General features: G+C 44.0%; 2 protein-coding genes across 4 annotated transcripts; both read left to right on the top strand.

The window, feature by feature from the left end:
- Nucleotides 1–3,408: 3,408 nt before the first annotated feature.
- On the top strand, nucleotides 3,409–4,934 carry LOC122131069 (NLR family CARD domain-containing protein 3-like; the record flags this gene model as incomplete). Its single annotated transcript, XM_042705975.1, has 1 exon — nucleotides 3,409–4,934. A coding segment is annotated over exon 1 (1,032 nt), but the record flags the coding sequence as incomplete, so codon positions are not given.
- A 177-nt stretch (nucleotides 4,935–5,111) lies between these two features.
- Nucleotides 5,112–24,341, top strand: LOC105894201 (NACHT, LRR and PYD domains-containing protein 1 homolog). Of its 3 annotated transcripts, none has more exons than XM_042705973.1 (7): nucleotides 5,112–5,686; nucleotides 9,276–9,452; nucleotides 10,123–10,296; nucleotides 11,646–11,795; nucleotides 19,753–20,660; nucleotides 23,400–23,430; nucleotides 23,856–24,341. In XM_042705973.1, exons 1-7 carry the CDS (start codon nucleotides 5,145–5,147, stop codon nucleotides 24,157–24,159), a joined length of 2,286 nt encoding a protein of 761 aa, XP_042561907.1. In that variant the 5' UTR covers nucleotides 5,112–5,144; the 3' UTR covers nucleotides 24,160–24,341. The 3 variants fall into 3 exon arrangements, with proteins under 3 accessions (XP_042561907.1, XP_042561906.1, XP_042561908.1); XM_042705972.1 differs by having other exon boundaries at nucleotides 19,750–20,660; nucleotides 23,856–24,340; XM_042705974.1 differs by lacking the exon at nucleotides 11,646–11,795 and having other exon boundaries at nucleotides 19,750–20,660; nucleotides 23,856–24,340.
- Nucleotides 24,342–25,055: the final 714 nt, after the last annotated feature.

The raw sequence follows: 25,055 nt of genomic DNA on the forward strand, positions 1-25,055 counted from the left end.
TCCTTGGATCGTAATGATTTCATTCTGGCCCAAAAAGAGGATGAGGGGTTGGGGGAGCTAGTGGGAGGGGCGTTGTCCGGCGACGAGATGCCAAGTTCAGAGCGGGGGTATTTTATTCTAGAGGGGTTGCTGGTGCGTAAATTCGTATCTTACTGTGAGGGATTGACCGAGACGTTGCTACAAATTGTGGTGCCGAATAAATACAGAGATGTGGTGTTACAGACAGCACATGGGGAGGGGGCTGGGCATTTTGGAGTGCGTAAAACGTATGACAGGCTACTGCAGCATTTCTATTGGCCACGATTGAAGCGGGATGTGGCGGAGTTTGTTAGAACATGCCATACTTGTCAAGTAGCGGGTAAGCCAAATCAGTCCATTAAGCCCGCGCCTCTCTATCCCATTCCAGCCGTGGGCCAGCCGTTTGAGCATCTGTTGATTGACTGCGTTGGTCCACTGCCTAAATCGAAGTCTGGGTCTATCCAGTTGTTAACCATAATGTGCCAGGCAACGAGATATCCCGCAGCATATCCTTTGAGAAGCATAAATACGAGGTCAATCGTTAAGGCTCTCTCGCAGTTTATTTCCGTCTTTGGTATTCCCCGAGTAATACAGTCTGACCGGGGTAGCAATTTCACGTCGAAAATGTTTGGGGAGGTTCTGAAGCAACTTCGAGTAAAGCATAGTTTGAGTAGTGCTTACCATCCTCAGAGTCAAGGTGCTCTTGAGCGATTTCATCAGACGTTGAAGTCCTTGCTGCGCACTTACTGTCTGGAGTTACAGCGCGATTGGGAGGAGGGCCTCCCGTGGTTGCTGATGGCAGCGCGCGAAGTCTCGCAAGACAGTCTGGGTTTCAGCCCAAATGAGTTAGTGTTCGCACATAAAATTCGTGGTCCATTGTCCGTGTTAAAAGATGGCTTACAGGGCTCGGACCCTCCGGTTAATCTTATTGATTATATTAATGGTTTTCGCCGCCGGTTGTTTTTGGCCTGGCAGTGCGCGAAAAAGAACCTGGGGAGATCCCAGGCACGGATGAAGAAAGTGTTCGACAGACACGCAGAATCTCGACTATTTAGTCCGGGAGATCGGGTAGTGGCGTTGTTGCCAATACCTGGTTCACCGTTTCGTGCACGGTTTTCGGGCCCTTATACTGTGGTCCGTCAGGTGACAGAGCAGGATTATGTGATTGCTACACCAAATCGTAGAAAATCGTCGCAACTGTGTCATGTAAATTTACTAAAGGCCTATTATTCTCCCTCGTCCAGGACGAAGGAGAACGCAGGGGTGGTTGGCTCTGCGGCGATGGCAGTGGGAGGTGGGGACGCCTCTCCTCAGAGTGTGGGAGTTGAGGGGGAGGATGAAGCTGCTCCTGATGACTGCTTACTGTTACCACGTCTCAAAAATTCGGAGATGTTAAAGAATCTGGATGGCCTGTTGGGCCATATGCCTGTGGAACAGAGGGGTGATTTGGAATCACTGATTTCATCATTTGCATCTTTATTTTCTGATGTACCGACATGCACGAACGTGATGGCACATGACATTGACGTCGGGGAGGCTGCTCCCATTAGGCAGCGGTTCTACCGAGGACCACCGGTAAAACAAAAAATTCTAGAAGACGAGGTCCAGTATTTACTTGACAATGGCCTGGCTAAACCCTCATATTCTAGTTGGGCGTCGCCGTGTTTGCTGGTGGCAAAGCCAGATATGACATTTAGGTTCTGTACTGATTATCGCAAAGTGAATATGGTTACTAAGCCCGACTCTTTTCCCCTTCCCCGAATAGAGGACTGCGTAGATCGAGTAGGTGCCGCCAAATACGTCACAAAGTGTGATCTCTTAAAAGGCTACTATCAGATCCCTTTGACGCCGCGGGCGCAAGAGATTTCGGCCTTTGTCACTCCGTCTGGGTTGTACTCGTACAACGTAATGAGCTTTGGGTTACGTAACGCCCCCTCAAGTTTCCAACGCCTCATGAATTATGTCATATCGGGGCTTGAGGGTTGCGCTGTTTATCTGGATGATGTTGTTACAGTAGGTGACACGTGGCCGGTGCATTTATCCAGACTCTCTGCATTGTTTGAAAGGTTTTCGGCAGCTAACCTTACCATTAATCTAGCTAAATGTGAGTTTGCGCAGGCTACCGTAGTCTATCTGGGGAAGGTGGTAGGGCAGGGAGAGGTACGGCCGGTGCGGGCCAAAGTGATGGCCATTGACCATTTCCCAGCTCCCACAACAAAAAAGGAGTTGATGCGATTTTTGGGCATGATCGGGTACTATCGGGGGTTTTGTTCAAATTTTTCAACAGTGGTTGCACCCCTCACGAATTTGTTAAAGGGAAAGGTCCATTTTTCGTGGACTGAGGAATGTCAACGGGCATTGGACAATGCCAAATTGTTGCTGAGCACGGAGCCGGTCCTGGCTGCTCCCCAGCTTGACCGACCTTTTAAACTTCAAGTGGATGCCAGCCAGGTCGGGGCAGGCGCAGTGCTTTTGCAAACGGACGGGAAGGATATAGACCGTCCGGTGTGTTACTTCTCAAGAAAGTTTAATCGATACCAGTTCAACTATTCCACCATCGAAAAAGAAGCGCTGGCTATGATTTGGGCTCTGCAACACTTCGATGTGTATGTGGGTGGGGGAGCCCATCCCGTTGTTGTATACTCGGATCACAATCCGTTAACGTTTTTGCACTCGTTACAAAATCCGAATCAACGACTGATGCGTTGGGCGTTGTTTTTGCAACCTTACAATTTGCAGATTAACCACATTCGGGGCGTGGATAACGTAATGGCAGATGCGTTGTCCCGCGGGGTGGTGGGATAGGTGGTGGGATTGGGGGAGTGCTGGGTTTGGTTGGTTGGTTGGGATTGAATGGTTTAGGTGAAGGGGGATTTGGGAGGTGGCAGAATCCCACTTAGGTGGGCTTCTGTCTTAAGGGGGGGGATGTTACGACCCTGGCGGGTCTAGGCCCCGCCCCAGGATATTTTGCATGCCTGTTCTGTCTCTGTTTCCTCAGCAGATAATAGGAAGCAGGTGTAGGACAGGTGTAACCCATGATTGGTTGGGCTACAAAAGCCCTGATCAGATGGCAGTCGTGGAGCGTTGGTCGTCGTATTTGGATAGAGATTGGTTTTGGATTGTCGTTAGTTTTGGAGTGTCGTTGGTTGTGGATTATCGTCGTCGTTGTTCGTTTATATTACCATTTACCTGACTGTACATCTCATCTTTTGTTTCTCTTCATAACACTGATCTTCACCACACGTTTGCTATAATTATTAGATAACTATATAACCTTGTAAACCTTTAATAAATATTTGATTATTATTATATTATCCTAAATTCTGCGTGGCCTCCCCTTCTTGTTTCGTGCCTTGAGCTGGCACGTAACAAATACAAAGTGGTTGCATCAAATCTCGCTTCATCATTGCCTCATCTCCAACGTGCACCTCTCCTGCCCTGAACATCCTGGCCTTGAAGTAGTGTTCTGGCAGACACTCAGGATTGTGTGTGGTGATAGAATACGAACAGCCCCTATACAGTCCTACCCTACCTATACAGATCTACCCATCTACTAACCCTCACCCACAGTGAGAGTGAGAGAGAACGACTGCAGAGGAAATATGAAGCAAGTCAATTCATCAGCAATCACATGAGAGAAGAGCATTAGGGGGACACAGTGCTGAGGGTAGTTTATATAAAACTCTTCAGACAGAGTGGCAGTTATATAGACTACATTAGGGGGAAACTCTTCAGACAGAGTGGCAGTTATATAGACTACATTCCTGCTTGACTGATAGTGCTGTACAAACACTAAAGTTTAACTGATATTACAGTAAACAAGTTATTTAATATTTGTTCTTGTTTTCACACACAGAGACCAACCTGGTCCGGTAAATGTGGAAATGCAGCAGATCCACAAATCCCATCTTCAGAAGAAGTTTCAGTGTCTGACTGAGGGAATCACAAAGCAGGGAGATGCCAGACTCCTCCATGAGATCTACACAGCGCTCTACATCACAGAGGGGGGAGGAGGAGAGGTCAATGATGAACATGAGGTCAGACAGATAGAGAGAGCATCCTGGAGAGAAGCAGCACGAAGCAGACCAATCAACTGCAGTGACGTCTTTAAACCCTCATCTGGACAAGAAAAACCCATCAGAACAGTGCTGACTAAGGGAGTGGCTGGCATTGGAAAAACAGTCTCTGTGCAGAAGTTAATTCTTGACTGGGCTGAAGGCAAAACCAATGAGGATGTCCACTTCATATTTCCTCTTCCTTTCCGAGAGCTGAACCTGATGAAGGAGAAAAAACTCAGTCTGGTGGAGCTTATTCAGCATTTTTTCCCTGAAATTACAGATCCAAGATTCTTCTCTGGTTTAGAGCTTGTCATGTTCATCTTTGATGGTCTGGATGAGTGTCGACTTCCTCTACATTTCAACTCCAACCCAAGGTGTTGTGATGTGACCGAGCCAGCCTCAGTGGACGTGCTTCTGACAAACCTCATCAAGGGGAATCTGCTTCCCTCTGCTCTCCTCTGGATCACCACCCGACCAGCAGCAGCCAATCAGATCCCACCTAGGTGTGTGGACCAGGTAACAGAAATAAGGGGATTCAACGACCCACAGAAAGAGGAGTACTTCAGGAAGAGAATCAGTGATGAGAACCTGGCCAGCAGAACCATCACACACCTGAAGTCATCCAGGAGCCTCTACATCATGTGCCACATTCCAGTCTTCTCCTGGATTACTGCCACTGTTGTGGAGAGAACATCAGATGAATCGGGGAGGGTAGAAATGCCAAGGACTTTGACTCAAATGTACACACACTTCCTGATCATTCAGACAAGCATGAAAAATGAAAAGTACACAGAGAGAAAAGAGAGAGATGAAGAGATGATTTTCAAACTGGGGAAACTGGCTTTCCAACAGCTGGAGAAGGGCAATCTGATCTTCTATGAGGAAGACGTGAGAGAGTGTGGCATTGATGTCACAGAAGCATCAGTGTACTCAGGAGTGTGTACTCAGATCTTCAGAGAGGAATCTGGGCTGTACCAGGGGAAGGTGTTCAGCTTTGTGCATCTGAGCATTCAGGAGTTTCTTGCAGCTTTATATGTGTTCCTGTGCTTCAGCAACAGAGAGAAAAACATGCCTGACCAACAGCAAACCTCTCAGCTCTCTGCTCTGTTCAGAGCTGCAACACTTCATGACCTACACACAACTGCAGTGGATCTGGCCTTACAGAGTAAGAACGGACACCTGGACCTTTTCCTCCGCTTCCTCCTGGGCCTCTCACTGGAGTCCAATCAGAATCTCTTAAGTCACCTACTGCCACAGACAAGAAGCCAATCACAGAGCTCAGAGCAAACAGCCCAGTGTGTCAAACAGAAGATCAGAGATCAGAATAAATCAGACAGAAAGATCAACCTGTTCTACTGTCTGAATGAGCTGAATCACCACGCTGTAGTGGAGGACATTGACAGGAGCTCAGGAACTCTGTGTGTGGACATGCTCTTACCAGGAAAGTGGGAGACTAAGATATTTGAGTTTAAGATTCCAAAAGAGCAGCTGGATGAGTTTGACCTGCAGAAGTACATAAAGACACCGGAGGAAGATCTGACTGAACTCCTCAGTCTTGATGAAGTTCTGCAGAAGCTGGTGCCAGTGGTCACATATTCCACATCAGCTGTGTGAGTAAAACAGTGTGTGTGTGTGTGTGTGTGTGTGTGTGTGTGTGTGTGTGGGGGGGGGGGGGGGGGGGGGATTTGGTGGGGCATGTATGTGTGTGTAAGAGATTTCTCAGCAAGTCTTTCAGTGGATGGCACATCATCAATATGGTAAATGAACTACGTCTATGAACTACATTTCTACTCACCTGAGTGGAGCAAACACTCCTGATCAGTCTCCCTACCAACAGTAGAATATGGATTGAAGGTCTATGTTGTGTGTGTGTGTGTGTGTGTGTGTGTGTGTGTGAGAGAAGCTGGTGCCAGTGGTCACAACATCCACATCAGCTTGGTAACACTTGGTGTACTTATGTGTGTGAGTGTGTGTATGTGAGAGAGAGAAAGTTAGATGGAGTTCCCTGGTTGTCAGTAGAGAGCACATCATCAAATAGTTGACTTTGTTCCTGGTAAATGAACTGCCCTGATAAGAGAACATTTCTCCTAAACTGAGAGTAGAGCAAACACTCCTGACTGCAGTTCATACCTCACATCAGTCTAATATGGATTGAAGGTCAAACACTAAACAGTATATTACACCTGAGTTGATTGGTGTTTTCTATGGGTTACTTAACTTTAGACTTGTTTTGAGTATGTAAAGTATTTTTCTATATTATACATTTCCTGTAAATAGCTTTAGTGCAAGGGTAGGTTGTGTACCAACTATATTACATTTTATATACAGTATCAAAGTCCAACTCCAGTTTCTTTGAGTTATGGTGTGAATGCTAAAACTTACCCATATGGCTGGGATGGCTGGCATGTGCTTTTGGATCCAAAGTGGCTTAATCACGATGCTTTTGCAATGTTAATGAACACTGTTCTGCTCCACCCTTAAGTGGCCTTATAGGGCAGCAACACACCACCACTAACCCCTGAACCCTGTAGGACACTGGACCCGTCTGTTGTTCAGGTGTATCATGTTGTTTCTCCCAGGCTGAATGAATGTACCCTGACAGAGAAGAGCTGTTCCTATCTGACCTCTGTGTGTGTTTGTGTGTGAGAGTAGAGGATTGGTGATTAATATTCAGGTGTATAATTATGTTTGTCACTGGCTGATTTACTGTATCCTGAAAGAGAAGAACTGTTCCTATTTGACCTCTGCCCTGACCTCACACATTGTGTGTGTGTGTTATGGTGTGTGAAGGTGAACAGTCCATAATGTGTACATATGAGTAGATTTAGTCCATGTCAGTGTGTGTGTGTGTGTGTGTGTGTGTGTGAACAGTCCTTGTGTGAATGGTGCCATCAGTCCCTACACCTCAGTCTCTACTTCAGAGGTCATGCAGGTGAGACAGCAGATGTTCCTGCGGAAATATATATACTGTATTGTTTTTCAAGCTGATCTGGTGAACACATGTTTTCAGAAGTGGGAAGTTCCCAGGTTGGGTTTACCGTTGTGTTGAACCCAGCATATGTCTTGTGAGCTACTGCTTACTGTTGAACCCAGCATATGTCTTGTGAGCTACTGCTTACTGTTGAACCCAGCATATGTCTTGTGAGCTACTGCTTACTGTTGAACCCAGCATATGTCTTGTGAGCTACTGCTTACTGTTGAACCCAGCATATGTCTTGTGAGCTACTGCTTACTGTTGAACCCAGCATATGTCTTGTGAGTTACTGTTTACTGTTGAACCCAGCATATGTCTTGTGAGCTACTGCTTACTGTTGAACCCAGCATATGTCTTGTGAGCTACTGCTTACTGTTGAACCCAGCATATGTCTTGTGAGCTACTGCTTACTGTTGAACCCAGCATATGTCTGGTTAGCTACTGCTTACTGTTGAACCCAGCATATGTCTTGTGAGCTACTGCTTACTGTTGAACCCAGCATATGTCTTGTGAGCTACTGCTTACTGTTGAACCCAGCATATGTCTTGTGAGTTACTGCTTACTGTTGAACCCAGCATATGTCTTGTGAGCTACTGCTTACTGTTGAACCCAGCATATGTCTTGTGAGCTACTGCTTACTGTTGAACCCAGCATATGTCTTGTGAGCTACTGCTTACTGTTGAACCCAGCATATGTCTTGTGAGCTACTGCTTACTGTTGAACCCAGCATATGTCTTGTGAGCTACTGCTTACTGCAGCACCTGCACCTAATGCACTGTAAATGGCTGCTTGTCTGCATCACTGCCATGGAATAGAGAGAGCATCTCTTGAGTCTTCAGCATCCGCATACCTGGTAGGCCAGTGCTTTCCTATCTGGCCTCTGTCCTGATGTCACAGTGTGTGTGTGTGTGTGTGTGTGTGTGTGTGTGTGTGTGTGTGTGTCTATATATATGTGTGTGTGTTTGTGTGTGTGTGTGTAAGGGGGGTGTCTATGTGTGTGAGTGTATGCGTGTGTAAGATATTAAAGGATAGGTAATATACTAACGTCTTTTGAGGTGAGGGGGTTGAATATTTCCGATTCCAACTGTATATATATATCTCTAGTTCTTCTGCTCTGTCTCACTGCTCTATGTGCTTCATCTTACTGGACTGTCTCACTGCTCTATGTGCTTCATCTTACTGGACTGTCTCACTGCTCTATGTGCTTCATCTTACTGGACTGTCTCACTGCTCTATGTGCTTCATCTTACTGGACTGTCTCACTGCTCTATGTGTTATCCATGTGTGTGTGTATCCCTGTGTGTGTGTGTGTGTGTGTCCCTGTGTGTGTGTGTGCGTGTGTGTGTGTGTGTGTGTGTGTGTGTGTGTGTGTGTGTGTGTGTGTGTGTGTGTATTTATCCCTGTGTGTGTGTGTGTGTGTGTGTGTGTCTACTAATGAGCTTCTGGACTCATGAGTAAAACTTTTCTGTGTGTGTGTGTGTGTGTTTGTATCCTGAATGTGAGTTGGGGGGGGGGGGGATAGATAATTGATGATTAATATTCAGATGTGTTAGCAGGTAGGCTTATTTCTTCTGCCTACCTGCACAGCAGAATAATAATTCTAAGGGATGAACAGACGTTCAGACGTTTGCCTCTTCAGCCATCAATCTCGTGGCATTGTTTATTGCAGAACTGTGCACAACATGCTGCTCTCCGTGAGAGTCAGGTACAGAGAGAGAGAGAGGGTGGTAACATACCCTTATAAGGTAGTGGTGTCATCAGTCACTCCATGCCATATTTGGCACAACAGCGCCTCCTCCTGGGGGTGGGAGTGAAAGACTAATAATATGAAGGCATTTTTGGTTTAATTAGTTTTGAGTGTTTGTGTGTTGGTGTCCCTATATGTGTGTGTATATCCGTGTTTGTGTGTGTGTTGGTAAGTCAAATGCTAATATTATAAAGGTATTTTTAGTTTAATTAATTACATGTATGTGGGTGTTTCTTCCTTTGGTGGTTATATGAGACAGAGCTTCAGAAGCATCTAGGCTGTATATATCCGTGTGTGTGTATCCCTGAGTGTGTGTGTATGTTTGTATCCCTGATTGTGTGTGTGTGTGTGTGTGTGTGTGTGTGTGTGGGGGGGGGGGGGGGGGGGGGGGGGGGGGGGGGGGGGGGGGGGGGGGTTGGGGTTGGGTGGGTAGAGGATTGATGATTAATATTCAGATGTATCATGATGTTTCTCCCAGGCTGTATTACTGTGACCTGACAGAGAAGAGCTGTTCCTATCTGGCCTCTGCCCTGACCTCACACTCCTCAAGTCTCACACAGCTGAACCTGGGCTTCAATGAGCTGCTGGGAGACTCAGGAGTGGAACTTTTATGTTCTGCTCTTTCTCATCAAAACTGCAAACTGGAAGAACTACTGTAAGTATCATTTCATGTAGTATGTGTGGGTGTGTGTTGGGGGGCGGGGAGTGTGTGTGTAAGTGAAATAGTAACAATATAAAGGTGTTTTTAGTTTAATTAATTGTATGTATGTTGGTGTTTTTTCCTTTGGTAGTCATATGAGACAGAGCCTCAGAAGCTTCTAGGCCGTATCTCTCTCTCTCTCTCTCTCTGTTTGTGTGTGTGTGTGTGTGTGAAGGTTTGTGTCCCTGTCTGTGAATGTTCATCAGTGTGTATGTGTATCTCTGAGTGTGTGTGTGTGTGTGTGTTTGTGTGTGAATGTTTGTGTCCCTGTCTGTGTATGTTCATCAGTGTGTACAGTATGTGTATCCGTGAGTGTGTTTGTGTGTGTGAGTTTGTTCCCCTGAGTGTGTGTGTGTTGGTGTCCCTGTGTGTGTGTGTGTGTGTGTGTGTGTGTGTGTGTGTGTGTGTCTGTTTGTGTCGGTGTGGGGGGGACTGTCTCACTGCTCTATTTGCTTCATCTTACTGGACTGTCTCACTGCTCTATGTGATTTAGTGTGTGTGTGTGTATCCCTGTGTGAGTGTGTGTGTGTGTGTGTGTGTGTGTGTGTGTGTGGTATCCCTGAGTGTGTGTGGGGGATAGAGGATTGATGATTAATATTCAGATGTATCATGATGTTTCTCCCAGGCTGATTAACTGTGACCTGACACAGAAGAGCTGTTCCTATCTGGCCTCTGCCCTGATCTCACACTCCTCAAGTCTCACACAGCTGGACCTGGGGGGCAATAGACTGAGTGCATCAGATGTTGAGCAGCTCTCTGCTCTAGTGAATGACCCCAACTATAAACTGGAGACACTAATGTGAGTAAATATCTAACCATCTCACTCAGGTCTTTATAACATGAGACCCAACATGGATGCATGTCTTTTATTTTCTGTTCTCCAGATTATCTCTCTTCTGTCTGTTTCCTTTGTGATCCTCTGCTTTTGCTCATCCGTCTTTCATCCTTCTCTCTCTCTCGTTCTTCCCCCTTTCTGTTTCTCTCTTACACCTTACAGCTCAGGGCTGTCTTACATCTCATCCTCTGGTTATTTGTCATCTTTTACTCATCATGTTTGTTTGTTTGTGACCCCACTACTCATTGAGCTCCACTGGCTGCCTGTAGCTGCTCGCATTAAGTTCAAGCCACTTATGATTGCTTACAGAGTGATTGCTGGTTCTGCTCCCACCTGCTCTTGACATGAACATAAAGGGGAGGCCACGCATAATTTATAATAATAATAATAATAATAAAAAGTTATTTATTAAATGGTACAGGTTTATATTTATATAATAATTATAGCAGAAAGTGTGGTGAATGTCAGTGTTGTGAATAGAAACCAAAAATGTAATGTAAAGTCAGTTCAAGGGTAATTCAAAACAAACGACGACGACAATCCAAAATCCAATGCGTATCCAAAATCTAATCACTACCCAGCGACCGACGATAACCAAATGCCGGGAAGGCCAAAGCTCTCCCGACTGCCGGCTGATCAGGGCTTTTGTAGCCCAGCCAATCAATGACACACCTGTCCCCAATCACCTGCTGTAGAGACAGCGAGAGAACAGGCATGCAAATATCCCGGGGCGGGGCCTAGGCCAGGATCGTAACAGGGGACTGTACATGTGTGTTGCCTGTACGTGTGTTTTGTGTGGTTGTGGATGTGTGTGTTTTGGTCACCCTGCAGTGAATGTGTTGGTGTGTTTGATGCAGTGTCATTTTTGAGGTACAGTGTGTATGTGAAAAACCCTGTGATGGGCCAAGTGTGTGTGTGTTTCGATCACCCTGCAAAGAGTGTTTTCATATGTATGACTGTGTGTGTGTGTTTGTGTGAGAGAGAGTGTGTGTGTGTGTGTGTATGTTCTGGTGTGTGTGATATAGTGTAATGAGTGAGGTATGGTGTGTGTGTGTGTGTGTGTTTGTATTAGTATGGGGATGGGTGAACTACTGTTTGTGTGTTAGAGAGAGATTGGCTGTCTGTGTTGGGTAAAATATGGATTATGTGATGGAAGCACATAGCAACGAGTGAACTACAGTGTGTGTGTGTGTGTGTGAGAGAGAGAGAGAGAGCGGTGCAGGAGTTCAGCATCTCTCAGACGTACTGAAGAATCCCCTCTGCAAACGGGAGTAACTGATATGAGTGTGAACACATTAATAATTGTCTTCTAGTGTGGATGGTCGTATCTTCAGAAGGGAGAGTCCAGCAGCAGCAGCAGCCTCCGCTAGCAGCTCCCACTCCTCAGATGCTGCAGAGCTGCACCTCACAGACAAAACCCAGCAGGATCCAGGAGCACAGCTGCTCTCTGATGACACTCCCAAGTGAGTCTGGTGGACAACAGCACATACACACACACACACACACACACACACACACACACACACACACACAGTGATGAATTATCTACTGATGTCAAATAAATCAATCACTTACTAAAATCAATCACTTAGGACATGAAAGACACACACACACACACCACACAGTCTTCAGGAGGCACCCAGAGAGAGCAATAGGTTACTCTCCTCTGCCTGTGTGTGTTTGTTTGTGTGTGTATTTGTCTGTTTGTGTGTGTGTATATGTCTGTGTGTGAGCGAGTGTATTGTGGTACCCCAAGCTACTCTTGGGGTCCCACTAGGTAATATACCGCACCAGGCAGTGGCGTAACGTAGTAACGACGGGCCCAGGTGCAAGATATTATGACGGGCCCCCCTAGTGAACTCTAAAAAAAAAATCGTAGCGTTCCCTACTTCCACAACCGCGTAAAAAAAAAACGTTAATCAAAGGTGTTTGTTATCGATATAAATAGTGTTTAATTAATCAACCTTACATATTTCAGAAGTGATTGGTGTGTACACAATGAACTAAGTCTTGTTTGACTCTCAGCAGGAACATTTCTTACCGTAACAATTGTTAACTGTTGCATGGTTGCTGACACACCACTGAGGGCAGAAACAGCGATGCTAATCCCAGCTGAACTGCTGCACTGCTGACTCCGTGGGCTGGCGACTAGTTGACGGCAATTCAAAAGCCAAAATAATCTAATTTAGGCAGCTTTGCCGCCTTCTCCTCCTGTTCTTTTTTCTCTTGTCCTTTTCTACTTCCACTCTTGTGCTTAAAAGGCATTGTTACGAGTAAAGTTGTGCTGTGCAGTGCTCAATGAGCTAGGTTATCAGACCTTCAGACCTAAGTTATCAGAATTGGTTTAACTATAGCGTATTGTCACATGATCAAATAGAGACTTGACATTGGACAACAACATACATATTACCCAGCAATCATCATTGCTAATCACAAAAATACCAAAGAAAATAAGAACTTATTCATTTAATTGAATAGTGTTTTGATAGTTTCTATAGTGTATGTAGGATAAGCATATGATTTTGTTATAAATTGCTACTTTTTCCCAAAAAATAATCCCAACCATGACTGAGATAAGTTTGCCCTTTCAGGTGTATATATAGCATTTGACACTTCTAGTGTTCTTAAAATAGCACGCATTTGAACATAAGCAGACAATTTGACGCTGTACAGGGATCGAAGGTGGGCCCGCTATGCAACCTTCGCTGATAGGGGGCCCGTTAATTTACGCGTGTATATCTTTGGGCTCGGCTACGGGCCCCGACACCTCACGGGCCCAGGTGCAGCCGCACCTGCTGCACCCCCTATAGCTACGCCCCTGGCACCAGGGCTATACTGGGCAGGTTCTAGGACCCTGGGGAGGTGCTCTGGGGACTAGTGAGGTCGGGCCATTCATTAATTGGAGGCTCAGCTGCTAATTGTTAGACTAGTCTGGCACTGAGCAGCCATTAGATAGACCGGGGTTTTTAAAGAGTCAGTGTGAGGTCTTGGTCTTTCGAAGTCCATAAGAAAATATTTAAGAAGACACTTAAGAAAATGTTCGAGAATGAGGCCCATTGTTGACATCACTGCTCTCGTTATCATCCAGCTGTGCTTGAGCAGTGATGATGACCATGGCAGAATCATGTGCGTCGTCAGTGCAGGTGTCAGTGTCCCAGATACGGGCAGCTGTGGTATATGATGGCTCACAGTTTGTAGAAGCAGGGCAGGCAGGGCTAGTTATTGCTGAAGTAGCTGTTAGTCTGCTGCTGCTAGCATTAGCTAAACTTGGCTCAGCAGCACTTGAAACATTATCAGATTAACTTGAAACATTATCAGAAATTTCTTCCACTTCCACGGACGAATTCCTTGATTGAATATTGTGTAACTTTAGGTAATTTCTCCCTGAACTTCTCATCCTCACTCTTCCTCTTTCTTTTCTCACTGCCACTTAGAAATCGTTTCATGCTTTACTTTGCGACCACACACGCCACCACACGACACATTATCCGTGACAGAATTGCCCAATGGAACGCACCGCCTCTGCCCATCGTGTCCTTCTGAACGTTTGGAGTTCACAGTGTGTGTGTGTGTGTGTGTGTGTGTGTGTGTGTGTGTGTGTGTGTGTGTGTGTGTGTGTGTGTGTGTGTGTGTGTGTGAGAGAGAGAGAGAGAGAGAGTGAGTTAGTTGGAATACAGGGTTTGTTAATCGTTGCCATTATACACTCCTGGTCAACTGATGAATACATTTGAAACCAGTGTTTTTTTTTCATTTTAGCAGTGAAAAACCTGTAACCTTTAGAGCCTGTAGACTGTGTGTGTGTAGACTGTATCCTACTTTGTGTATGTGTTTGTGTGCGTGTGTGTCTGTGAGTGAAGACTGTCTTACTTTGCACTCGTTTGAAGCTCCTCTATTGTTGATGTAGCGCCCCTGTACTCCACTGGGAGCGGAACAATCTATGACCTCTATCGCTAGGAGAGAGGTGCTCTGGGTTCTACTAGTTTTATTGGGTTTATGCTAGTTCTAGGCTCGGCATTGGAGGGGGGAGAAAACGGACAATAAGACAAGCATATAAAGTTATAGGAAATACAATAGTTTTAATAAATATAATGATTCAATAATAATAATAAATATAGCTGCAAGCAGCGATGCGGATTCCTCCTAAGATTGCGAAACCAGGGGAAAATGTATATTCTTTACAATTTTGGAAAGAAGAGTAAAAGAAGGAAAGAAGAGTGGAAGAGGGAAAGAATAGAGGAAAGAAGAGTGAAGAAAGAAGTGTCTTGCTAAAGAACGCTTCGACAGGGAATTGAAGTAACAACCTTCTGATTACTATATACTATTACTTATATTTCAAAGATTTGCTTAGATATTACTTCACTTCCTGTCTGGCGGCTTTTCTGCTGAATTTGAGTGGCTGTACCGGACAAACGGTTGTGAGGATCAAAATTCTATGAATGTATTTTGTGAGGCTTGGTCTGAAAATCATCCCTAGTGATTTTGAAGAAGATTTGACAAAAATTGTAGGAGGAGTAGACTTTTCAAAGGTTTTTGAGAAAAGCGCAAATATCGGAAAATCTACATAACCGAAAATTGGCGCCATTGGACGTTGAATTCGTCTTGATCCAAGGAATCCAATGGTACCTCATTTTTGAAAATCGGTCAAACGGTTCAAAAGTTACAGTGTTAACAAAAGTCCAACTTTGACCCGTTGGTGGCGCTAGTGTGGTCTAGTGGGAGACATGAAACTTGGTGTGAGTGAAGAAGGGACTGTCCTTAATGAGTGTGCCAAATTTCAGAAAAAGTTACCATATGGGATTTGAGAAAAATTGTAGGAAGAGTAGGCTTTCAAAGCAGTTTGATAAAACCGGTAATAGCGGAAAATCTACAACCGAAAATTGGTGATTTTGAAGAAGATTTGACAAAAATTGTAGGAGGAGTAGACTTTTCAAAGGTTTTTGAGAAAAGCGCAAATATCGGAAAATCTACATAACCGAAAATTGGCGCCATTGGACGTTGAATTCGTCTTGATCCAAGGAATCCAATGGTACCTCATTTTTGAAAATCGGTCAAACGGTTCAAAAGTTGTGTGTGTTAACAAAAGTCCAACTTTGACCCGTTGGTGGCGCTAGCGTGGTCTAGTGGGAGACATGAAACTTGGTGTGAGTAAAGAAGGGACTGTCCTTAATGAGTGTGCCAAATTTTAGAAAAAGTTACCATATGGTTCTAGGGGCTGCCATTGACTCCCATGGTACAAGAATAATAATAATACCTACAAAAACAATAGAGTTCCTCCTGACGGAGGAATCCTAATGATAATAACTAGGGATGCACCGATACCGATACCAGTACCGGGCTATGCTGACACAAAATGTGATTTATTGTCCTACCTGTCCTACCACTCTCTGCCAGACTTGTAAGTAGCTTATTTGCCGTCTTGTGTTGCATTTGCTTCATGTTTGACTGTGTTAGGAAAGTTTGTCATAGTGTCAAAGTATTTCAGTATACAGGTTTTGCTAAATTTAGCAGCTAGCATCTCTTTAGCGATTAGCAATTCCGTTGTGCTGCCTTAACGGCGATTTGGGCTCATTTTAAGATAAATGACGACGACAGGAGTAAGGCACAGTGTAACTCTACGTTTCCATTCAGGCGAATTATCGGCAGCCGGTATTTCGTCTAGGGGGCATTGTCAGAAAAATCAAGTTTCTCTGTTAAGTAGCAAGTTCGGTTGCAGTGCAGCGCTAATATAGCAGATTAGCTTGTGAAGTCATGAAAATATGATAGATGTTGCGGCTGTCACTCGTGCTCTCATTCATTTACTTATCCATTAAATGTATTCCTTTATACATTTGTGTTCTCTGATTCATTTATATCAGCCAGTTAAATCACGATATCACACATACCAGAGGCAAAACGCACCGATGAGGCTACAGGTTACAAACCAGCTAGCTTCTACATTGATCTTCAATTAAAGTGTTAGCAGCAAGCTAACAATAATGTTCGAGAGCTTCAGATAAGACCTACAATATTCTGTTTGCCCTGACAGTGTTCGTGTAGTATATAAACAACAAACCGAGTCGATGTAGACATATAAAAGTCGTGTGAACACCTGTATTCACCTTTATTCACATAAAATATTTCCCAGTAACAGAATCCTGAGACTCCGCCATCTTGCTTTGATTTTTTTGATTACTCCCGCCCATCTGCACAACTTCAGCTGTCAATTCTCACACACGTCAAACTGATTGGTTACCGCCTGGTCCGCATTTGCATAGAGTTAAAGGTTCGTCAACTTTGGAAGGGAGGCGTCGACGGTTCGTTGCGCGTCGGACGGGACTTCGTCTCCATTCATTCCCAATGAGAGCGGCACGAATATCGTCCAAATGGAAACGTAGCATAAGATCTGCACTGCTACGGTGTCGAGGGGCGGAAAGGAAAGTACTTTGTTTAACACAAGCAATTTGATTAAACATCTGAAGACACACCATAGTGCTAAGTACACAGAGTTCACTGATGCTAGTGGCGCAAGACCGAAGCAACCAATCTTAACTGACGTCTTGCAAAAGAAAAAAACGCGCACGCACACACAGAGAGAGAGGTAGAGAGAAAGACTGTGCCACATAGGTTAAGTCAGGGGTTTTCAAACTTTTGCAAGCAGGGCCCCCCCAAAGCTGGTTAGGGGTAGTCGGGGCCCCCCCATCCCCTGCGCCGCCCGCGGCCCGCCGCCACCGCCCTCAACTACACCACCATATATAGATAGATAGATAGATAGATAGATAGATACCGTAGATAGCATATTGTTATTGATAGGCCTGACATGTCAAGGTTAGGCTATTGTTATTGTTAGGCCCATACAGACAATTATTATAACTATTTATTATTATTATTGTTATTATTATTATCAGTAATAGTAGGCCTATCAGTAGGCTATTCATTATTATCACCATCATTATGTTAATATTATTATAATTAATGATTATCGACCAATTATTATTATTGTATTATTATTATCATCATAATCATAATAATAATAATAAGTATTATTATTGCTATCATTAGGATACTGTTATTATTATGGGCCTCTTGTGATCTTTACAAAAAAAATCCTACAGGTCTGTCAATGTGAGACATGAGCCTGCTTTGCACGGCAAAGGTCCTCAAATCTTGGGGCAATGTTTGACAAACATATCCTCATATCATCCTCGATCTGTGCGCGGTTGCGGTATTTAGTTTTGAGCGCAGTCAGTCTTGAAAAGCCTGCCTCGCACAAATATGTCGACGCGAAAAGGAGGAGCATTTCTAAGGCTATGTCGTAAAGGTGATCATTGCTACCCAGAATGACGAAAGAGGGGAGATGCTTAAGTCTACTGTCACTCTTCAGCTGCTCTTTCATGTCTATTGGAAATGGATCCCGAACTCAGGCCAATTAACGGTAGTCCTCTTTGTAGGACCCAAACTGATTTCTGATATTCAGCGAGATACTGACATAGGTATTGCGCTGAGTTTAGCTCCTGTCATTATTCTACACTTCTTGTGCGGCCGGCAAAATCAGTGTTTCGGCAATTGTATGGGGTTTGCCAAGCTTAGCAATTCTATGAGCAACTACATAAGATGCCTCCAGACACTGCTTGGAGATGGTGGTTCGTTGTTGCTGGAGGCCATCACGTTTATGTTTAAAGAAGTCCACAGGCTTCTCTTTCTGACTTTTACGAATCAGAAACTTGTCCATAGTTGTGTTTGTTTGCTGATACAGTGTGTGTGAAGTTAATAAAGTTCTCCTTTCAGTTCGTCGTGTTCTTGTATGTGTGGTTGTGAACGACTTGCACACGAATAATGGATAAGGCTGTGCTAGGCAATAATTCCTAACAAAACGAACTGTACACAATGTAGACAGGGACAGCACAAAATAGTATTCAAGTGCTGGTGTTTTATTTGTTGCAACACGGTGGATGATCGAAAAATGTAAAGGTAGATGTTAAGGAGAAAAGGGCTAGCTGCAGTTGGAAGAAGGTAGCTAGCTAGGCTAGCTCTCGGGGCTACGAGCTTTTTTAAAAGACTGTGGAGCAAATTACTCCTTAGAATAGGCTACGAATAGACCTACTGCAAGTGCGGAGGAGTGAGTCTTTAAAAAGACTGTTTATAAAGCAATGAATATCTGAATGATAGAGGAAACAAGTGAAATTGAACAAACTCTGCAGAGAGTCATCTCAGGGTGAGGGCTTACCATGCCTGCGGTTTTTTTTATACTCGGAAGCTTCAAATGATAAGACTCCGTTTTGATTGGTGGACCAGGAGCAAAACAGTATTTGATTTGTTTGGGTCAGTCCAGCCCCTTGCATTTCGCCACTGAGGGAGCTTTCACTAACCAGTGACAGGTCGGCGGTCGTTTTTTTTTTTTTCTCCGTCTGTGACATCGCGCCCCCCCTGGAGAGTGTTCGCGCCCCCCACTTTGAGAACCACTGGGTTAAGTGATTGTTTGTGTACTTGAGCAGGAGATTCTTCTGATCCTTTTGTAACTGAAATGTGCTCTTGTGCTAATCCAGTAATAGTTCTGTTCACTTTTTGTTAAGCAGACTGTGTTGTTAACTATGCAGCAAATTGAATTGCCTTTATCTGGTTATATTTGCATTTTGTCTAATGTGATGATATTGTCTGTTTGAAGGCTTTTTTTGTGTGTTAAAACCAGAAAGCTCTGTTTATTTTTGGCTTGGGATAGCCTTCTGTTAATTTTGTACTATAGGCTTGACATAATCTGCAGAGGATAAAATAAAATCTGCCTCCAAATTAATTGCACTTTCATGGAGACCAAATCTAAGAAGTATCGGTATCGGTACTCGGTATCGGCAAGTACACAAATAAAAATACTCGTACTCGTATCGGTTTGTAAAAAAGTGGTATCGGTGCATCCCTAATAATAACAATAACACAATAATACAAATATCCCAAAAGAAAACAGAGCTCTATTAATGTATCAAATAAAATACAATTAAAAAGTCCAAACAAAACAATGTAATCAGTGTATGCGTCTTAGCCTTGTTCCAGTCCGGATCATCAGTGTCAGGTCATCTGGGGTAGCGCGCCATCCAACTTTCCAGGTATTCCAAGTATTTAAAAAAAGCAATCGGAGATCCAAATGAAAGATAAAAACGGTTCACAACAGTCAAGGAAACTAAATAGTGTAAGTAAAGTAATTTAAAAAAGAAATATCAATTAAGGAAAAATCGATTTAAAAGTAAAAAGAGGGTTTCATTAAGGAGCAGGAATCAAACAGGGTGCATCATAGGTATCAAGAAAAGTATTAATAAAAGAAAAACAAAAGATGGAGCATTTAAGAGCATGAATGTGAACTGTTTACTCCACACAAAATTGCCATCACTGGTTTACCTGTTGTTTTATTTTTCTTACTAGTGTGTGTGTGTGTGTGTGTGTGTGTTATAGCAGCGATGACCCACAGAGGAGCTGTAAATCCTGTGCTGAAGTTCCAGACACCAGCCACTGGGTCCTGGTGGAGCCTGAAGTCTCTACAGAGAAGAGCGTCTCAACCTACAGCCTGAGCTCTCCTGCAGGGAGCTATGAGTGCTCAGAGTCTGGTCTGCGCTGGTCGTGTGCCGGTCCAGTCACCCTGCAGTACCGCTTCACAGACTGGCATGTCTATGCTGAAGAGCTGGCCCACATGCAGTACAGACCAGCTGGTCCTCTGATGGACATCAGCCTCATGTCAGGAGAGCTGGAGGAGATCCATCTTCCACATTTCCTGTGTTTGGGGGGTTGTGAGGCGTCTGTGTGTGATGCTGTGAGGGTCCTGCATGGGCGGGACAGCGGAGTGTGTGTGGAGGTGTGTGAGCTGACCCGACGCCATGCCAGGCTTGCCCACCCCTCCTTCTCTCCTCGTGGAGTGATCTACTATTTAAAATCTCTGCTGTTTCCCATAAGCGTCCATTCAGAAGTGCTGGTCTATCAGAGCAGCACGTCACCCCTGGTTTTCCACACCTACCTCCTGCCTGAAGATGCCCATCTGAGGCAGCGGGTGGAGAGAGTTGAGGAGAAGTTAAGGGGGGTTTGGGTGCCAAATCCCCAGCCTATCATGCCTCTTCAGATGGACGGCTTCTATAGCCTAATGACTGACTGTACCTCTAAGATCTTACCAGAGAAGCTGATGCTGAGATACAGCAAAACCACCCCCAACTTCATCAAGGTGAAGCTTCCTGAGGCTGCTGCCTCCTTTCACATGGTGTTGTTCAGCTCTGCAGACAGCAGGGGGCAGTCTGTGTGGACAGCAGAGTTACAATCAGGTGATGACGGACCACTACCAGAGAGTCGGGGAAGGACCAGAGACGCTCCCACTGAAGGTACACACACACACACATACTGATGGTACACACACACACACACACACATACATACACAAACATACTGAAGGTACACACACACACACACACACACACACACACACACACACACACACACACACACACACACACACTGTACTGGTTGGTTGGAGTAAATGGAATATAGAATAAACAATAGCCTAGTTTTCCGTAGCCAATAGCACTTCGCTACAACTCCTGTCGTTTTTAAATGTGCTATTCAAATAAGCGTGACTTGACTTTACAAATTCATAGCCCACCTAGAGTCACTAAACTAAGTTGATGACCTGCGTGTGAAATGGGTTGTTGCTGCTAGTTTGTCCACAGTCTCATTGTCAAACTACGCTGTGCACTCATGAAACATCGCAATGACTTATGGGATCGGTTGATTTTATGGTCTGAGTCGCAGCGTTACATTGGGCCAGAGAGGACTGAGTAACCCAGACACCCTCCTGTTTGTGGTATAAATATAATTCATTCACAAATAACAGTCTACTGACAGAAATTACATTTAATGTTGTGACTTGCGTGATAAAAAGTGCTTTTCGATAAAAGCTTTCCATATGAGACTAATCCAACTCATTACATAATGATTGTGCAACATATGAGGCCGTTTTAATCCAAGAGTTTAACACCATTTTACACTTTCACATTGCTTGATTGCATCCATCAAATACGAAGTGTATCCTAACCTATCAAGCAACAGGAGAGTTTATATGTCCGACACATTAGTGTATTTCTCCGAAAGCACTGGTGATTGTGTCTGTGACTGCAATAGACTGGTGATTGTGACTGTAATAGACTGGTGATTGTGTCTGTGACTGTAATAGACTGGTGATTGTGACTGTAATAGACTGGTGATTGTGTCTCTGACTGTAATAGACTGGTGATTGTGACTGTAATAGACTGGTGATTGTGACTGTGACTGTAATAGACTGGTGATTGTGTCTCTGACTGTAATAGACTGGTGATTGTATTGGTGACTGTAATAGACTGGTGATTGTGACTGTGACTGTAATACACTGGTGATTGTGTTTGTGACTGTAATAGACTGGGTATTGTGACTGTGACTGTAATAGACTGGTGATTGTGTCTCTGACTGTAATAGACTGGTGATTGTGACTGTAATAGACTGGTGATTGTGACTGTAATATACTGGTGATTGTGTCTCTGACTGTAATAGACTGGTGACTGTGTCTCTGACTGTAATAGACTGGTGATTGTGTCTCTGACTGTAATAGACTGGTGATTGCGACTGTAATAGACTGGTGATTGTGACTGTAATAGACTGGTGATTGTGACTGTAATAGACTGGTGATTGTGACTGTAATAGACTGGTGATTGTGTCTCTGACTGTAATAGACTGGTGATTGTGACTGTAATAGACTGGTGATTGTGAATGTGACTGTAATAGACTGGTGATTGTGACTGTGGTTGTAATAGACTGATGATTGTGTTTGTGACTGTAATAGACTGGTGATTGTATTGGTGACTGTAATAGACTGGTGATTGTGTCTCTGACTGTAATAGACTGGTGATTGCGACTGTAATAGACTGGTGATTGTGACTGTAATAGACTGGTGATTGTGACTGTAATAGACTGGTGATTGTGACTGTAATAGACTGGTGATTGTGTCTCTGACTGTAATAGACTGGTGATTGTGACTGTAATAGACTGGTGATTGTGAATGTGACTGTAATAGACTGGTGATTGTGACTGTGGTTGTAATAGACTGATGATTGTGTTTGTGACTGTAATAGACTGGTGATTGTGACTGTGACTGTAATACACTGGTGATTGTGTTTGTGACTGTAATAGACTGGTGATTGTGACTGTGACTGTAATAGACTGGGTATTGTGACTGTGACTGTAATAGTCTGGTGATTGTGTTTGTGACTGTAATAGACTGGTGATTGTGTTTGTGACTGTAATAGACTGGTGGTTGTGTCTGTGACTGTAATAGACTGGTGATTGTGACTGTAATAGACTGGTGATTGTGTCTGTGACTGTAATAGACTGGTGATTGTGTCTGTGACTGTAATAGACTGGTGATTGTGACTGTAATAGACTGGTGATTGTGTCTCTGACTGTAATAGACTGGTGATTGTGACTGTGACTGTAATAGACTGGTGATTGTGTCTGTGACTGTAATAGACTGGTGATTGTGACTGTAATAGACTGGTGATTGTGACTGTAATAGACTGGTGATTGTGTCTGTGACTGTAATAGACTGGTGATTGTGTCTGTGACTGTAATAGACTGGTGATTGTGACTGTAATAGACTGGTGATTGTGTCTGTGACTGTAATAGACTGGTGATTGTGACTGTAATAGACTGGTGATTGTGTCTGTGACTGTAATAGACTGGTGATTGTGTCTCTGACTGTAATAGACTGAAATGTTCCTGATTGTTATTCTTCAGGTCAGAACAGCAGTCAAACTCTGGCTCCTTCAGTGTCTCAGAACCAAGTCCAGAGAGACGTGAATGTCACAACTCATATTCACGTTGAGGACATCAAAATATAACGATTACAGAATAATCAGACATATTCATGCAAGTAAATTGTATAGACCAGCCCACACATATAACATGTCATGGTTAAAGAAACTAATATTCTCAGTAGCAGTTGTTTCATGTTGCTTTAATTGCCCATAAGAGTCACATTTCTTTTGTTGTGTTCCTTCCTTTATCTGCTATTTCCACCTTTTCTCTCTGTACAGTCCAACCATCACCAGCAGTCAACACAAACAGGTAAATGGGGTTTTACTATCTCACCTAAAGACCATTTAGTACAGGCAGGTAAATGGTGTCATGATCTCTCACACTCTGAGTCATAAAGAGTTATATATCTGTGCATTGGATGGCTGTGAGTTATATAGATACATATACTATGTCTGTCTGAATCATATAGAGTTATATATCTGTGCATTGGATGGCTGTGAGTTATATAGATACATATACTATGTCTGTCTGAATCATATAGAGTTATATATCTGTGCATTGGGTGGCTGTGAGTTATATAGATACATATACTATGTCTGTCTGAATTATATAGAGTGATATATCTCTGCATTGGGTGGCTGTGAGTTGTATGGATGTAGATACATATGTTATGTCTGTCTGAGTCATATAGAGTTTTATAAATCTCTGCATTGGGTTTCATATATCTCTGGCAGTGGGGACTATCTGCAGCCCAGCAGGAGCCCAGGACAGGTCGGCAGGCAGGAGGCAGCTGACTTTGTGGACGACAACAGGGCAGAGCTCATCAGCAGGGTGACAGAGGTGATGCCCATAGCCGACGAGCTCCTCGACCAGAGAGTCATTGGCCGGGAGACCTACTCTAACATCCAAGCAGCTCCCACCAGTGAGGACAAAATGAGGGTCCTTTATGAGGGCCTGCACTCAGCTGGAGCTCAGGGCAAATCTATCTTCTACCGGATCCTTCAGGCACAGCAGCCCCTCCTAGTGGAGGATCTGTGAACAGCGTGACCACAGCAGGACACCCAGCCTGCCAGGGTCTACTCTAATCTCAGAGATCCTGCCAAATACTGCTCCTCTTTCCTCGAGATCCTGAGTGTTTCTCAAAGTCAAGAATGCTTCCTTGGTAGCAGTGGCGGCTCCTGAAAAAATTCTTAGGGGGGGCAATTTTTTTGATAATAATTAAGGCGACCCATTCGGTAGGTACATTAAGCAGGACAATTGTATCTATTTGTTGTGAGCTGATTAACTCATACAGCAATACCTTTTTGTCCACGAGATGGCAGCACACAACAGAGATTTGCTACAGCTCTAGCTACATAAGTTACAGGTGGAAAGCTATGGAAGAAAGTTGCATCCAGTAGCCTTCAAAATAAAAAGTGAGGTGGTTCCACAATACATTGTCCCACTTGTTCATTATTCACATTACCAAAATGTTGTATGATGTAAAATAGCTTAACAGGACACATGATATGTCCTGTAACAACATAAAGAAGGGGGCAACATATAAGTCAAAACCAACAATATTTATTGACTAATCTTTACAAAAGCAAAATAAGTAATGGCATATAAAATAACTCTGTGTTTGTTCACTCCATGCATGCTACTTGCACTATCTCAAAGAGCCTGTATCCCTCATCCAGTTGAGTGGCAATGTTCACCCTTCCAAAACCAGAGAGCTTCAGACAGCTGTCCATGTGTAGCTTTGCCTGCTCATGTTCTTTACCTTTTCGGACAGATGGTGCATGTCCTTAACTCATGTTGTTGTCCATGCAGTGCTGTCTGTCATGGTGCCTTCGGGGTGGAAAAGTAGGCAGGGATAGCAAAAGACTGCGTTAGCCACTTCACAGCCTGCTAGCCACGATTTTCTTTGGAATTCTTTGAAAATCCTCGGGGGT

Source organism: Clupea harengus, unplaced genomic scaffold (genome assembly GCF_900700415.2).
Source record: "Clupea harengus unplaced genomic scaffold, Ch_v2.0.2, whole genome shotgun sequence".
NCBI classification, from domain to species: Eukaryota; Metazoa; Chordata; class Actinopteri; order Clupeiformes; family Clupeidae; genus Clupea; species Clupea harengus.

Bases quoted from the DNA above. Each gene is read 5' to 3' on its own strand.
- LOC105894201 (XM_042705972.1), top strand. From the start codon at position 5,145: ATGCCTGACCAACAGCAAACCTCTCAGCTCTCTGCTCTGTTCAGAGCT. The intron at 5,687-9,275 runs GTGAGTAAAACA...TGTTTCTCCCAG, and splicing joins ACATATTCCACATCAGCTGT to GCTGTATTACTGTGACCTGA. The intron at 20,661-23,399 runs GTACACACACAC...CTCTCTGTACAG, and splicing joins CAGAGACGCTCCCACTGAAG to TCCAACCATCACCAGCAGTC.